Source organism: Haematobia irritans, chromosome 1 (genome assembly GCF_050003625.1).
Source record: "Haematobia irritans isolate KBUSLIRL chromosome 1, ASM5000362v1, whole genome shotgun sequence".
Lineage (NCBI taxonomy): Eukaryota > Metazoa > Arthropoda > Insecta > Diptera > Muscidae > Haematobia > Haematobia irritans.
This window is the reverse complement of record NC_134397.1, coordinates 101,882,652-101,899,326: the sequence shown is the minus strand read 5'-3', so window position 1 is coordinate 101,899,326 and position 16,675 is coordinate 101,882,652. Positions and strand designations below refer to the sequence as shown.

The 16,675-nt window shown below is 35.9% G+C and overlaps 1 protein-coding gene across 1 annotated transcript; it reads left to right on the top strand.

Moving 5' to 3' along the window:
• The first annotated feature begins 10,194 nt into the window (after positions 1-10,194).
• Positions 10,195-15,387, top strand: LOC142229664 (uncharacterized). The gene has a single exon (XM_075300250.1). It carries the CDS (start codon positions 10,195-10,197, stop codon positions 15,385-15,387), a length of 5,193 nt encoding a protein of 1,730 aa, XP_075156365.1.
• The last annotated feature ends 1,288 nt before the right edge of the window (positions 15,388-16,675 follow it).

Sequence of the window (16,675 nt, the reverse complement as noted above, 5' to 3'; positions counted from 1 at the left end):
ATAAAGTTCTATTTGAATCTACAATAACGCTCCAACATACTATATAAAATTTTTATAATGAAACTTCGAGATGTGGGTTATTAAATATCTACAGTTAGAAGCAATGCTTGATATAAACGATAGGATTGAGCTTTTGGATAAAATATAATTTTTTTTATTGCAAAAATAACAACTTTGTAACAAAAACCTGTTTTTGGTATAAAAGTTTGAAATTTTGGAAGGAATTCAAAAACTCTAACAAAAGAAAAACGTGGAGTCGAGTATAAACATACATAAATAATTTTATAATATACATATACATTTATGTATGCGCTAACAGTTTTCACTAGCATTTAACACCATTTTAATTTAAAACTTATCGTGTTTTGTACTTAATTTCATTTTTAACTTTAAGGCCGGTATTAAGTTGGCTTTATCGCTCTAAAATAACCCTGTTTTGCCTTTTACTTTTCTTTAATAATTCATTTTAAAGAAAATAAACTTATTCAATTGTTTTAGCTGCAAAACTCGAACGTAATGCATGCTTTTATATTTGATGGTGTGCGTCAAGTCCTCTTGGACAACTTATTAATAAAGGGGAACTAAACTTTGTTCTTATACATTTTACTGTTTCCTCCTTTTTCCATTTTACTGCCCCAACTCTAATAAGAGTATAGTGCCCTTTCGCTATTTTTATGAAGATCCCTTTGTAATTTTTGTATATTTTCCACCGTTTCTTTTTTAATTTCCTTTGTCTGAATATTTTGACTTACTCCTCGTACGTTCCGATTTCTTTTAACGAACCAAGAAAAAAATTGTGCCCATAATGCCAAAATGATAAACTCGCATATATAAAATGCTGCTCTCAAGGCGAAAACACATGCTGTTTTTTTTCAAATGTCTATTCTCTTGGTTCCGAATGTCTATTCTCTTTACTACGAATACTCATTCTAATATTCAAATTAAATAATATTTAGACTTAAGCATATCAAATTTTTGGCCTTATCATAAAACAGTTTTCCGAAACAACATACAAGCGGTTTCACAGAAATTTCTCTCTTTTGATTCTATCGCTGTGTTATGTTGATATCTTTCGTCAACCCTCCCGGTTTCCATCTCTATTTCTTTCTCTATACTCTCTCACTCTAATTCGCTCTCTGAATAAAATATCACAACATATATATGTTTACTCGAAATTTGTAAATGTATATATGTTTACATTCACACATATTATTTTTATGAAACATTCATGCCCAAACATAATATATTGTAACATATTAACATATGTGTCCCAAACATTTAGTGTTAGTTTTGGAACATTACATGTTTGCACTTAAATAAATTGTGTTTAAAAATTGTGCCCGAAACACATTTTGTTTATATCGGAACATATGAATAACTTATTTTTCTAACAGTGCACTCTAAAAAAAATCGCTTTTCTAACATATGTTCCAAACATATTTTGCATGAAGCTCATATATTATTGGATACTGCCGAAAAATTAATATGTTTGTTTTATGCGAACATATTTTATGTTTGGAAGCATTTTGAGCCCAAAAATAGTATATGCTTGGAAGAATTTTCCCCAAAGAAGAATTGTGCTCATTTCCACGAATCTTTTTAGTTCTTGGCACCTTATTCTGTAATACAAATAATGTTGAAGAAATTATTCAATTTTATAATTTTTTAAATTTTACCTTTCGCCTGGACGGAGAATCGAACCGATGACCACACACTTTGTAAGCCAACACACTATCCACTGGGCTACGTAGCTGTTATAGTCACCAGTAGACAATTATCGTTATAAGTTGCATTTATATAGCATAGTTTGCAGCGCCCACGAGCCCATGCAAACATTATTTAACACAAACATACATTTGTTGGCCACGTGGAGCAGTGGTTAGCATGTCTGCTTGCATGCAAAGGGTCGTGGGTTCAATCCCTGCTCCGACCGAACCATTTTTGTTTTTTAATTTACACATTTAATTTTATACTATATTAAATTTTTATAATGAAACTTCGAAATGTGGGTTATTAAAGATTTACAGTCAGAAAAGAACAGTACTTAATATAAACGAAATGGACCGAGCTTTTGGATAAAATATTATTTTTTATTGCAAAAATAACAATTTTGTAACAAAAAAATGTTTTTGGCATAAAAGTTTGAAATTTTTGAAGGAATTCAAAAACTCTAACAAAAGAAGAACGTGGAGTCGGGTATAAACATACATACATAATTTTAAAATATACACGTAAGTTTATTTAGGCGTAAAAAGTTTTTACTAGCATTTAACACAATTTTAAATGCATTTAAAACTTATCGTGTTTTGTACTTAATTTAATTTTTACCTTTAAGGCCGGTATTAAGTTGGCATTATCGCCTTTCATTCATTTTAAAGAAAATAAACTTTTTCAATTGTTTTAGTTGTAAAACTCGAAGTTAATGCCCGCTTATATATTTGAAGATGTCCGTCAACTCCTCTTGGACTACTTATTAATAAAGAGGAACTAAACTTTGTTTTTATACATTTTACTGTTTAATTTTTCACTATTTCCTCCTTTTTTCATTTTACTGTCCCAACTCTAAAAAGAGTATAGTGCCCCCTTTCGTTATTTTTATGAAGATCCTTTGTAATTTTTGTAGATTTTCCACCGTGTTTTTTTTAATTTCTTTTGCCTGAATATTTTGACTTACTCCTCGCACGTTCCGATTTCTTTTAACGAACCAAGCAAAAAACTGTGCCCATAGTGCCAAAATGATAAACAAAACACATGTCCACACATACATAAAATGCTGCTCTCAAGGCGAAAACACATGCTGTTTTTTTTTCAAATGTCTATTCTCTTGGTTCCGAATGTCTATTCTCTTTACTACGAATACTCATTCTAATATTCAAAATAAATAATATTTAAACTTAAGCATATCAAATTTTTGGCCTTATCATAAAACAGTTTTCCAAAACAACATACAAGCGGTTTCACAGAAATTGCTCTCTTTTGATTCTCTCGCTGTGTTATGTTGATATCTTTCGTCAACCCTCCCTGTTTCCATCTCTATTTCTTTTTCTATACTCTCTCTCTCTCTGTCGCTCTCTAAATAAAATATCACAACATATATATGTTTACTCGAAATTTGTAAATTTATATATGTTTACATTCACACATATTATTTTTATGAAACATTCATGCCCTAAACATAATATATTCTAACATATTAACATATGTGTCCCAAACATTTAGTGTTATTTTAGGAACATTACATGTTTGCACTTAAATATATTGTGTTTAAAAATTGTGCCCGAAACACATTTTGTTTATATAGGAACATATGAAAACCATATTTTTCTAACAGTGTACTCTTCTTATAAAATTTGTAGCCGTATTCATTATGATTCGTCTATGATGTTTAGAGTTGAAATTTATCAATCGTCCTGTGGTTGTTGGCTTTTGATACTAGTTAATTCTTATTCCATTTTTGTGCCTTAGAATTATAGTATCTACACTCTCAAAAAATCGCTCCTCTAACATATGTTTTAAACATAATTTGCAGGAGAATTTTGAGCCCAAAAATATAATATGCTTGGAAGAATTTTCTCCCAAAGAAGATTTTGCTCAAAAAAAAATTATTTCTGCCTGATTGCATATTCCCTCACATCTTTCTCACTTCCACGACATTTTTTAGTTCTGAGCACCTTTTTCTGTAGTACAATTTTGAAGAAATTATTCAATATTATAAATTTTTTTTACTTTTTTTTTACATATATTCCAAAAATTCCGAAAAGATGTTCGACAGTACAGATTGCTATATTATATTTTTACAATGAAACTTCGAAAAATTTATTTAGACATGAACTATTTTTTACTAGCATTTAATACCAGTTTAAATGCATTTAAATGTATCGTATTTAGAAATAGAAGTAAATATGCATTTTTATTAGCAAATAATTTTGAACTTAATTTCATTTTTACCTTTAAAGCCGGTATTATGTTCCCAGCAAAAAAATTTGGAAGTTCTTCCAAAGGCACAACTGTAAAAGCAATTCCAGAAAATGCACTCCCAATGATGTTCTTTATTTTAACTACCCAAGAAGTTCTTTTAATTCAATTTTTTATAACATGGATTTTTCATACTTTTAATGGATAATTTTACCTTTTTTTGTTTCAAATAGGTTAAAAAAAGAGTAAGAATTCATAAAATGGTACAAATCATTTAAATTTTGTCGAAAAAAAATGCTAAATCCAATCTGAAAAAATTGTAAATTTTTAAAAATATTGGAGATCAAACGTTTCCGACAAGCGTTAGAATCCATTAAAAATTATAAAAAATTAATTAAAATTAAAAAATTATTTGACAAAATACCACAGAATTTTTTAATTTACATCCAAAACATTGAATTCGGATCACACCTAAAGAAGTGATGCAAATTCAGTGCAACGGCTGTTGAAATGGAGGACTTCCGTCCTATGACAAGCCCATGTTAAATTCGTCGCTATTTTGCACCACTTCCGGATCCAAAAAGAACATTTTCATTACTTTTTTGGCGACGCTTTCTTTGCTGGGTTGGTATTATCGCTCAAAAATGGCCATGTTTTCACGTTGACTTTTCTTTAATAATACATTTTAAATCAAATAAACGTTTTCAATTGTTGTTTTGGATCATTCCCCACCAAGTTATAATACAATTTGCCAAAAAATTATTGTTCACGCACGAATAAGTGTGAACACCTTTTCGTTATGCGATACCAAATATTGCCTTTAAGGGGCATCCCTAATTGCGTGAACGTTTCGTCCTCCTCACCATTGTTTGCCGCCGTTGGGTGATCCGAAGGGATCACTGTAGTCTAAAGAGAAGAGGAGATGAGAGAAAGAATAATAGAAGCAGTAGTTAAGAACAAATTATCATAGAACACGAAGCTCAACCATCGTCGGTGTACGAAAAGTAAAACCAATCAGTGAAAGTTTGTAAATAATTAAACAGAACAACTCTAATCAGAAATCGGCAACGACGGCAAACATTAAGTGACAGATATAGTTAGTGTTGGATAAGTCATAAATATAAGTGTGAAAGTGTCACAAATAAACCAATTGAATTACTACAATTGAAACATCAAAGATTCTTTTTCTTGTAAGCTTGGCAAGGCAATCGATATTATCTGCCCCGGGGGCCATTTGTGGCTCAAAAAGACTATCACACCAGTAGTGATCTGCCCCTTCGAGAGTGAGTTAATTTTTGCCCATTACAAATAGTGTTACACCAGAGGAAAGTACAATCCATTCGGGCATCTCCAAGTGTTGTTTGACTAAGGCCGGAGAGTTGGGATTAGGCCCCAACATATGGTCCTTGTGATCCGTCTTTTTGTGAAAACCAGCATTAGAAAGGAATATACATCATAAAAATTAAATACAGGCCCAAGCAAGTTGGAGAAAAGGTATGTACGTTATCATTTTTATTTGAGTGTGGAAAGATATATGTGCATACATTGGCCCTTCTCTGTCCCATACTGTGCATTAAATCTGTCACTGTCCCTTCTTGCGACACAAAATATAAGCAAAACGAAAATAAAAATTTAAATAGATTTTGGAAGAGAAAATAACAGTTATAAATTTGGTCCAAAATTTATTTACTGGCATTGTTGGTGTAAATAGTCAACCAACAATATTTTTTCTGGTTCACATACCTACATACATTGTTTTTGCACCCAACCGGGATTTTTCGTCTGTCGGCTGATGCAAAATTTGGCGGTGGCTTGTTTTGCATTTTGTTCTGTCCCTTTGCAGTTGGTATAACAATTATCCCATCAAATATTTACATGTGGGGACCATAGACTATAGACTTTAAATAGATGAGCCATGAGTGTCAAACTATTTTTGACAGTTCCGAAGATTAAGAATAAACGAGAAAAATAAGAGCACGCTTACAATCTCTTTCGTTTTCCTTTTTGTAGTTTGCCAATTTTACACAAAATTAGATCGTGTATGATGCAACAGAGGATTTATAAATAAATTAATATATTAGAAGTTCATATTTGAACCAAAAATTGTGACCAAAATCGCGAAAATACGAATTTTAATTTTGAGCAGCATTGCTCTTTACGAGCAACACAAAAGCAAATGCACGAAAATTAATGTTTGGGACTGACTCTTTACGAAAAAATCAAAACGAAATGTCAGAAAATTAATTTTTGGAACTGACACATTTTTTTTTAAGAGAATAGTGGATCATCTATCTATTAAAGGGTCTATGGTGGGGACAGTGGAATGTAAACAAATAATTTAAGAGAACGATCTTTGAGAACAAGTTCTCATGCGCTTAAGAGAACAGTGATTTAATGTTTACCTTTTTTGAAGGTTGCTGCACATTGAATTAGAGTTTTAGAGAAACAGAAATGACTCAAGAAAATATAGCACACTTGTAAAGAGTACAAGTCAGTGTGTTGCTATTATAATTGTCGCACAGACATACATACATCAAAAAAAAAAAAAAAAGAATGTAAATATTATTTCTATGCCTCTCGGTTTGTGGAAAAAAAGAAGAGATTTAAGTATCTGAAGAAGGGTGCTTTTTATGATTGCGCTCACTTTTAAAGAGTATTAGTCGGCGAATCATTTTATCTCAGCAACACTCACTTTACTTTTGGTTTTTAACTGTCTCTGTTGCCGTAACAAAATGTTAAATGTACGTTAATTTGCATTTGAAAGCCCAAACATAATTCTGACTGCAAACCAAGGTACAGTGGTACACGAAAAAAAAAATTGGAATTTGTGGTCATGCTCATATGAGACTGTGGCTCATATGTGGGACTTTCTCATGCTGTGAAAAATAAACAAAAATTCATGAAAGTAAATGTTTGCCTCAAGGAGGAATTTTAATTCAAATACAAATCGGTTGGAACAATCAGGAACCATTCACCTATATTGATTTGAAAATTATTTAAGATTTTTATTAATGCTGGAAAATATATGAATATTAAAAAGGAAATGCCGATTATTGTCTTGATCATTAAATTGTTCTGAGTTTCCTAAGTGAGGATTAAAGCTACACGACTGCCTCAAATTAAATCAAAAAATTTGAATAATTTCAACAATATTATGCCTCACGTTTAAGACTATTGAAAAAATAGAAGTTCAGAGCACAGTGGGCTGATTTGCCTCAAGTTGAAAGTTCATATTTGAATATATATGGCATTTTTTGGAAAATTGAAATAATTCCTGAAATTGTTGTACAGTGGAAAGTTAGTTTTTGTACAAAAGGACTAAATCCATAGGATGTGTGTGAAGATAAATTCGAATTTAAAATTGCGGCAGAGGCCTTAGCCGAGACACAAACCAGCACCTTCAATGTAATTTTAAATTCGAATTTAATTTTTTAAATTCGAATTTAATTTTACAAATATATCATTTTTTTGAAAACGCTAAGAATTTTTAAATGGAATTTGATAGAATTCGTTAAAGACGGCCCTGAGTATCCTTAATTTGAACAAATTTCATCACAAAAATAACTTAGAAACCGGCAAAATTAAAATTTTGTTTAACAAAAAAGGGACCATTGTGCGAAAACCTTTCGGGGTTCCAAAACGAAACTACCACCATTGGATAGGGATTAGTGCGCACTATTCAAATTTGAAATAATTTCATTAGAAAAGTATTTCAGAAAGCGGAAAATTGGAAATTATTTTCCGGGTGAATTTACACAGGTGAGGCCACTGTGCGAAAACGGTTCGGGGTTCCAAAACGAAACTACCACCATTGGATAGGGGTTAGTGCGTACTATTCAAATTCGAAATAATTTCATTAGAAAAGTATTTCAGAAAGCGGGAAATTGGAAATTATTTTCCGGGTGAATTTACACAGGTGAGACCACTGTGCGAAAACGGTTCGGGGTTCCAAAACGAAACTACCACCATTGGATAGGGATTAGTGCGCACTACTCAAATTCGAAATAATTTCATTAGAAAAGTATTTCAGAAAGCGGAAATTTGAAAAATATTTTCCGAGTGAATTTACACAGGTGAGGCCACTGTGCGAAAACGGTTCGGGGTTCCAAAACGAAACTACCACCATTGGATAGGGGTTAGTGCGTACTATTCAAATTCGAAATAATTTCATTAGAAAAGTATTTCAGAAAGCGGGAAATTGGAAATTATTTTCCGGGTGAATTTACACAGGTGAGACCACTGTGCGAAAACGGTTCGGGGTTCCAAAACGAAACTACCACCATTGGATAGGGATTAGTGCGCACTACTCAAATTCGAAATAATTTCATTAGAAAATAAAGCGGAAATTTGAAAAATATTTTCCGAGTGAATTTACATCAACGGGGCCACTGTGCGAAAACCGTTCGGGGTTCCAAAACGAAACCACCACCATTGGATAGGTCTTAGTGCGCACTATTCAAATTCGAAATAATTTCATTAGAAAAGTATTTCAGAAAGCGGAAAATTGGAAAATATTTTTTGGGTGAATTTACACAAATGAGACCACTGTGCGAAAACGGTTCGGGGTTCCAAAACGAAACTACCACCATTGGATAGGGGTTAGTGCGTACTATTCAAATACGAAATAATTTCATTAGAAAAGTATTTCAGAAAGCAGAAAATTGAAAAATATTTTCCGAGTGAATTTACATCAACGGGGCCACTGTGCGAAAACCGTTTGGGGTTCCAAAACGAAACCACCACCATTGGATAGGTCTTAGTGCGCACTATTCAAATTCGAAATAATTTCATTAGAAAAGTATTTCAGAAAGCAGAAAATTGAAAAATATTTTCCGAGTGAATTTACATCAACGGGGCCACTGTGCGAAAACGGTTCGGGGTTCCAAAACGAAACTACCACCATTGGATAGGGGTTAGTGCATACTATTCAAATACGAAATAATTTCATTAGAAAAGTATTTCAGAAAGCGTAAAATTGGAAATTATTTTCCGGGTGAATTTACACAGGTGAGACCACTGTGCGAAAACGGTTCGGGGTTCCAAAACGAAACTACCACCATTGGATAGGGGTTAGTGCGTACTATTCAAATACGAAATAATTTCATTAGAAAAGTATTTCAGAAAGCGGAAATTTGAAAAATATTTTCAGAGTTAATTTAAATCAACGAGGCCACTGTGCGAAAACCGTTCGGGGTTCCAAAACGAAACTACCACCATTGGATAGGGGTTAGTGCGTACTATTCAAATACGAAATAATTTAATTAGAAAAGTATTCGTATTTGAATAGTACGCACTAAGACCTATCCAATGGTGGTAGTTTTGGAACCCCGAACCGTTTTCGCACAGTGGTCTCACCTGTGTAAATTCACCCGGAAAATATTTTTCAATTTTCCGCTTTCTGAAATACTTTTCTAATGAAATTATTTCGAATTTGAATAGTACGCACTAAGACCTATCCAATGGTGGTAGTTTCGTTTTGGAACCCCGAACGGTTTTCGCACAATGGTCCCTTTTTTGTTAAACAAAATTTTAATTTTGCCGGTTTCTAAGTTATTTTTGTGATGAAATTTGTTCAAATTAAGGATACTCAGGGCCGTCTTTAACGAATTCTATCAAATTCCATTTAAAAATTCTTAGCGTTTTCAAAAAAATGATATATTTGTAAAATTAAATTCGAATTTAAAAAATTAAATTCGAATTTAAAATTACATTGAAGGTGCTGGTTTGTGTCTCGGCTAAGGCCTCTGCCGCAATTTTAAATTCGAATTTATCTTCACACACATATCCATAGGTCACTGTCTCATTCAACATGTATCGAACGACAAACTGAAAAGTTTCTTAAATTGAGAAAACGATTTCAAAGCAATAAAACCTAGGAAATTTAGCGCTTCTAGAAATTGAACATTTTTCTGCCTCTTCGAATTTTTTTCCTTTCTTGGTTTTGTTCCTCAAAACGATTCTCTGCCTCCTTTTGAGATTACTGTTACGTTGCCTCTTGACAGAATTTGTGCTGTTAAACCAAAAGGTGGCATCGGGATATTGAAATAAATTATTTGCAAATAACTTTGTTCCTCTGCATATTGGTAGATTCTCTCGCACTGATTTGATTTAAAAATTAGTACATTTTGCGGAGAGAAGTCTTGGATCGAGTTACTTTCTACTTTTCCGAAAGTGAATCAGAGTTGAAAATTTTTTTCTGTCCCATCACACGCAGCTGTGCAATATTTGTCTTTCTCGAATTGAAAGACTTGTTTATTAGTATATCTGTCTCAAGTAAAGATGGGATTGTTAGAAGAATATCTTGTGTTGTCCGATGAGTATCTTGCTTATGAGCAGACTTTGAAGCAGTCAGAAAAAGTGCAACACAATGAATTGTCAATCGAGCCAGAACAACAGGAGGTTCAGGGTATGTACGCAGAATGGAAGGACGTTTATAAAAAATGTATTGCTGACCCAGAATGCGAAAAGAAAGATAAGACCACAATAAGAAAGAAGAGGGTAGAAGTTCATAGCTCATATATTAAATACATGGCTATAATTGGAAGCATTAAAGCAAAAATAAAAGAAGACTTAGCTCCTCCAGTCCCGAAGTCTGGTAGTTCTATTGCTGTCCCACCGTGCGATACAGAGATTTTTCAGGGTGATTATTTGAGCTGGCCCAGTTTTAGGGATTTGTTCACCGCCATATATGTGAACAATAAAAAGTTAAGTGCGGTGGAGAAATTATACCACCTTTTCCAAAAGACCACCGGTGAGGCAAGAGAGATAAATAGGCACATTCCTTTGACATCTGAAGGTTTTGAAATTGCGTGGGAAAACCTTCGTAATCAATATGAAAATAAACGCATCGTAATCAATAATCAATTGCGAACAATTTTTAATCTGCCTCAATGTGCACAGGAGTGTTCCAACGGCTTAAAGAAGCTGCAGCGGGAAATTAATAACGCCATATCGGTTCTTAAATTGTATAAAATAGATATTGGTTCATGGGATCCGATATTTATATATCAATGTTCGTCAAAGTTGCCAAAGTTAACATTGTCTCTGTGGGAGCAATCGGTGGCTCAGAAAACAGAAATACCTAAATGGGAGGAACTTGATAAGTTCTTAACTGAAAGATTCCATGCATTGGAAAGTGTATCGGACATTTATGGTTCACAAGCGTCGAATTCTTCTCTGTCTCAGCGGCAGAAATACAACAATTTTGACAAATCGAAAAGTTTTAAAGTGCATCACACAAAGGTGAATGCTCAGAAATGCAATGTTTGTAAGGGAAATCATTTTTTGCGGTCTTGTCCCAAATTCATAAGTATGAATTATAAAAATAGAATTTCGATAATAAAGAGAGACAAATACTGTTTGAATTGTCTCACTCCGGGACATATGGTGGCTGAGTGCCACAGTCAGAAAACTTGTTCTGAGTGTAAATTGAAACATCATACGTTACTACACAGACCAAATCTTTCTCAGAGCGGAAATAATAACCAAAGTGGTAATAGTACAAGTACGCAATCATCACGAGATACGAATATACAGTCCACAGTAGAACAACCATCAACGTCGACGTCAGGAAACGTCAGAGCGTACCACACATCGGTTTCAAGAAAAACTATGCTGGCTACAGCATGGGTTACAGTTATAAAAGATGGTCTGTCTCATAAAGCGCGAGCGCTTATTGATCCGTGTGCGGATGACTCATTTGTCTCTGAGAGGCTGAGAAAATTGTTGAATTTGTCAACACGAACGATATCAGCTGATATATCAGGGTTAGGTGGTGAACATCTTACAAGGTGTACTAAATTGGCAATTCTTACAATTGGTTCTGTATTCGACAAGAATTTTTCTCTAGACATAGATGCACTAGTTGTCCCTGATGTTACGGGAAATGTTCCTACCCATTCTTTTGAAAATTTTTCTGCCTCTCAATTGCCAAAGTTAAATTTTGCTGACCCACATTTTTACATAAGCGGTCCTGTGGATATCCTCATAGGAGGAAATTTATATCCACTAATTTTACTCAATGGAGTACAGCATGGCATTCTTGGCTCTTTGGTCGCCCAGAAGACAGTCTTTGGGTGGATCGTTACTGGCCCAACGTCCAATAGAACTTCGGTTAATGTGTCTCGAGTTGCTCATTGTACAAGGGTGTCGATAGATAAGCAGCTGTCTCGGTTTTGGGAAATTGAGGAACTTCCGAGGGAAGATCCATTGTCAGAAGAAGATAAGATATGTGAAAATATTTACCGATCGACTGTGAAAAGAGATTCCACTGGAAGATTTACAGTGGATTTGCCGTTTAAGACTGACCCAAAAGTGGGATCATTTAGTAGCTCGAATAGATACGTAGCTCTAAGTCAATTTTTACGAAACGAACAATCACTGGCTCGAAAGCCTGAACTTAAAGCGATGTACGACGACGTCATCAATGAGTATTTGTCCCTGGGACATATGGAAGTTGTAGAAGCTCCAAATGGAGAATCAGAACCGTATTTTTATCTGCCTCATCATGGCGTATATAAACCCGAGAGTGTTTCCACTAAGTTGAGAGTGGTATTTAACGCCTCGTGTCCCTCGGTGAAGGGTCAAAGTCTGAATGACTTATTATATGTTGGGCCAGTCTTGCAGAAAGACATTGTAAGCCTAATTTTGAATTGGCGATTATATAAATTCGTCTTTAATGCGGATATCACAAAGATGTATCGGCAAATCTTTGTGAATCCCAAACATGCCCCGTTCCAACGGATTTTGTATCGATCGGACCCAGATATGGAAATAAAAGATTACCAATTAAAGACGGTAACATTTGGCATCAATTGTGCGCCGTACTTAGCCCTACGTACACTGCTTCAATTAGCAGAAGATGAGGAAAAAAGGTTTCCTCTAGGGTCAAGGATATTGAGAAACAACATGTATGTTGACGACGCGCTTGCGGGCGCACATTCTGTCTCTGAGGGCATACAGGCAAGGAAAGAATTAGAAAGAATTCTTTTGTCTGGAGGATTTGAACTACGAAAGTGGACGTCAAATGCAAAAGAAGTTTTAGAAGGATTGCCCCGAGATAGGCTATTAAATGAAGATTTTTTGAATTTTGATGACAAAAGCTCGGCGAAAACCTTAGGAATCAGGTGGAACGCCAAAAATGATTCATTCTATTTCGTATCTGAGAAGTTGAGAGACAAAGAAAATTTTACGAAAAGAGAAGTATTATCGGTTATCGCGCGACTTTTTGACCCGTTGGGGTGGCTGTCCCCGGTGATTATTACAGCAAAGATATTTATGCAACAGCTATCGCTGGATGAGATTGAATGGGATGATTCCCTCAAACCGTTGTCTCTAATTAAATGGAAGTCTTTTATACAAAAATATGTTGATATCGACCGTATTAGTATCCCACGATGGGTTAGATATTGTCCTGAATCCGAAATTGAGTTTCATGGATTTTGTGATTCTTCGGAGCTTGCATATGCAGCTGTACTGTATTCGAGGGTAAATTTTGGTGGTGAGATACACACAAGTTTACTTGTTTCAAAGTCAAGAGTTGCGCCTATCAAAAAACTGTCCCTACCTAGGCTAGAGCTGTGTGGAGCTCTGCTTCTTGCAGAATTGATAGCTATATTTTTTCCTCAATTGGATGTCGCAAGTCGTCCGTTATATTTATGGTCGGACTCAACTATAGTCCTTTCATGGCTTAAAAAACCGTCGCATACGTGGACTACCTTTGTGGCAAATAGGGTTGCCAAAATTCAAGAGAAGGTTGGTGATTGTTGGCGTCACGTCTCTACCTTTGATAACCCCGCTGATCTAGCAACCCGGGGGGTGACTCCTTCAGAGTTGAAGGAGAATAATCTTTGGTGGTCGGGACCATCATGGTTAAAAGATGAGGAGAGATTTTGGCCATCGAATATAAATGTTCCTGAAACAAGTATTGAAGCGAAGCCAGTTCAAGTTCATATCGCCAGATCAGCGGATTTTGAAGATATACTTGAAAGATTTTCCTGCCTCTCGAGGGCAATTCATGTTATTGCTTATATGCTTAGATTTTTTCACGCCACGCATCCTACATCCAAAGGAGTTCAGAAATTTGAAACCTTTCGTTTAACATCACTCGAATTGGCATCAGCTAAGAACCGCCTAATTTCACTGTCTCAAAAACTTCATTTTCCTCAGGAATATTTTGCTCTGTTTCAACGGAGACCCATTGATTCGAAAAGCGCACTGTTAACATTGACCCCTTTCATAGATAAGGATCAGCTCATTCGTGCAAATGGCAGATTAGGATCAACTTTGTCGCTGTCGTATAGTGAACGGCATCCTGTTATACTGTCTCATAGGAGTTACTTTTCTAAACTCTATGTTCGTTTTATTCACAAGTTGACTCTACATGGGGGTCCTCAGCTCATGCTCGCTACAATACGCCTGGAGTGTTGGATTTTGAGAGCAAAGAATGTGATAAGAACTTGCGTTCGGAATTGTAAAGATTGCGTGATAGCACGTAAAGCCAAACAGGGGCAAATAATGGCTGCCCTTCCCCCCGAGAGGACAACGTACAATAGGCCATTTACGAACACAGGTGTGGACTATGCGGGTCCATTCGACCTTAAGAATTTCTCTGGGCGAGGTTGTCGAATCACCAAATGTTATATCTGTCTCTTTGTCTGCTTTTCTACTAAGGCAATTCACCTTGAAGTAGTCAGCGATTCATCCACCGCAGCATTCATGGCTGCATTATCTAGATTTGTGTCCCGGCGAGGCTATCCCCATAAAATATTTTCCGACAATGGTCGTAACTTTGTGGGTGCCGCTAGAGAAATAAGAGCTAGTCTCGCTAAGTCGCTAGCAGAACTTAAATCCGAGGCTATGTTACGTTATGGTCACCAAAAGTTGGAGTGGCATTTCATACCCGCCTCGGCTCCTCACATGGGAGGTTTGTGGGAGGCGGGCGTAAAGAGTTGTAAGACGCATTTAAAGAAAATATCTGGTCAAATTCGCCACACTTACGAAGAATTTAGTACCATATTAGCCTCAATTGAAGCCTGTCTCAATTCGCGGCCACTTATACCTATGACTGAAGGTGCAGATGACTTTTCCGTATTGACCCCAGCTTACTTTCTGATAGGCTCATCTTTATTGTCCCCTGCTGAACCGGAAGAGATTCCAGGCAAAATATCTCTTCAAAATCGTTGGCGTAGGCTCAAAATTGTACAGCAAGATTTCTGTCGCAGGTGGAAGTCTGATTATCTTAAAGAGCTTCACAAAAGAAATAAATGGCAGAGGCCATTAGAAAATTTGAAAATAGGTGACATGGTCGTACTGCGCCAAGAACCGGGATCCCCTAATGAGTGGCGCCTCGGTAGAATTACTAAAGTATACGCGGGGTCAGATGGCCAGGTTAGAGTTGTCGACTTGAAGACACCGTCTGGATCGATAACTCGACCGGTGCATAAATTAGTTTTACTACCTCGAACTGAATAAGTTTTCGCCATTGTCTGCCTCTTCTCCACACTGTCCCATATCAGCATTTCTTCGGACCAAATTTAATGAAAGTGATTTCTGTCTCTCTACAGTTATGGCTCAATATCAAGAAGAGTACCGCTGCCTCATGTGTAATACAAGACACTCGCTAAAGCTGTGTCGACGCTTCTTATCACTGTCCCCATCGGAGATAACACGCTATGTCCACCAGAACCGTGTGTGTGAGAATTGCTTAGCCTACTCACATGAAATTAATAAGTGCAAGAGCGGGCCTTGTCGTATTTGTTGGTTCGGTCACCACACATTGCTTCACCCTATTGATGTGCTAAAATCTCAATGGATCGATATGACAGCACTGGTGTTGATGCGGCGCTCGAAAGTGGAAGAGGAGTCTAAAGTGGTTCGCATCTTCATGGACCCTAATGCCCCAAAGAGTTATTTGGTGCCAAGTAATCCATATTTGACGTTCGACTTCGAGGAAGAACCGAAACTTCCAATTGAATTCATTCTGACGGATCGTCACAACGAAGTAAGAACTTTAACAACGACTTTAGAGCCGAGGTTTGTCCCGTCGCCTTACACTCCTCTTCGCCCAGTTCGACCAGCGCCAGTATGGGAGATGTACGGGTTTGAGGATGTGGCTGACTGCTCATTCTACTTGCCCGCAAATTGTGCCGTAGTTTTGGGGCAGGATGTTGCCCAGCGAGTGTTTCTAGGCCCAGCGAGAAGGAGAAGGATACACTATACATCCAGAATACTATTTTTGGATGGTCTTTTTTTGGAAGTATGGAGGTGGACCAAGAGGCTTGGGAGTCTACGACGAAGCATGATTCTCTTTATGTCCCTTAAGGACCTAATAGTAATTTGCATTGAGATTGTCTTATGTCCCTTAAGAACTTGTAATGTCAAATGAAGTTGAATTTTGTGATTTGCCCCTGGATGGGCGTGAGATATTATTTACAATGAAATTGATTTTGCCCCTGGTCGGGCTTGCTATTTAAGTTTAAAGATTTATCCCTACGGAAAAGTTTGAATTATATTAAGGAAAAAGTTTACAATCTTGTATCGTTTTTGAATTATATTTCCGTCTTGTGAGTAATTTTATTTGGAATTATTTTATACTTAATTTAATTTATTGCACAGTTGGTGCAAGGGGGGCGGTATGTTCACGCACGAATAAGTGTGAACACCTTTTCGTTATGCGATACCAAATATTGCCTATAAGGGGCATCCCTAATTGCGTGAACGTTTCGTCCTCCACACCATTGTTTGCCGCCGTTGGGTGATC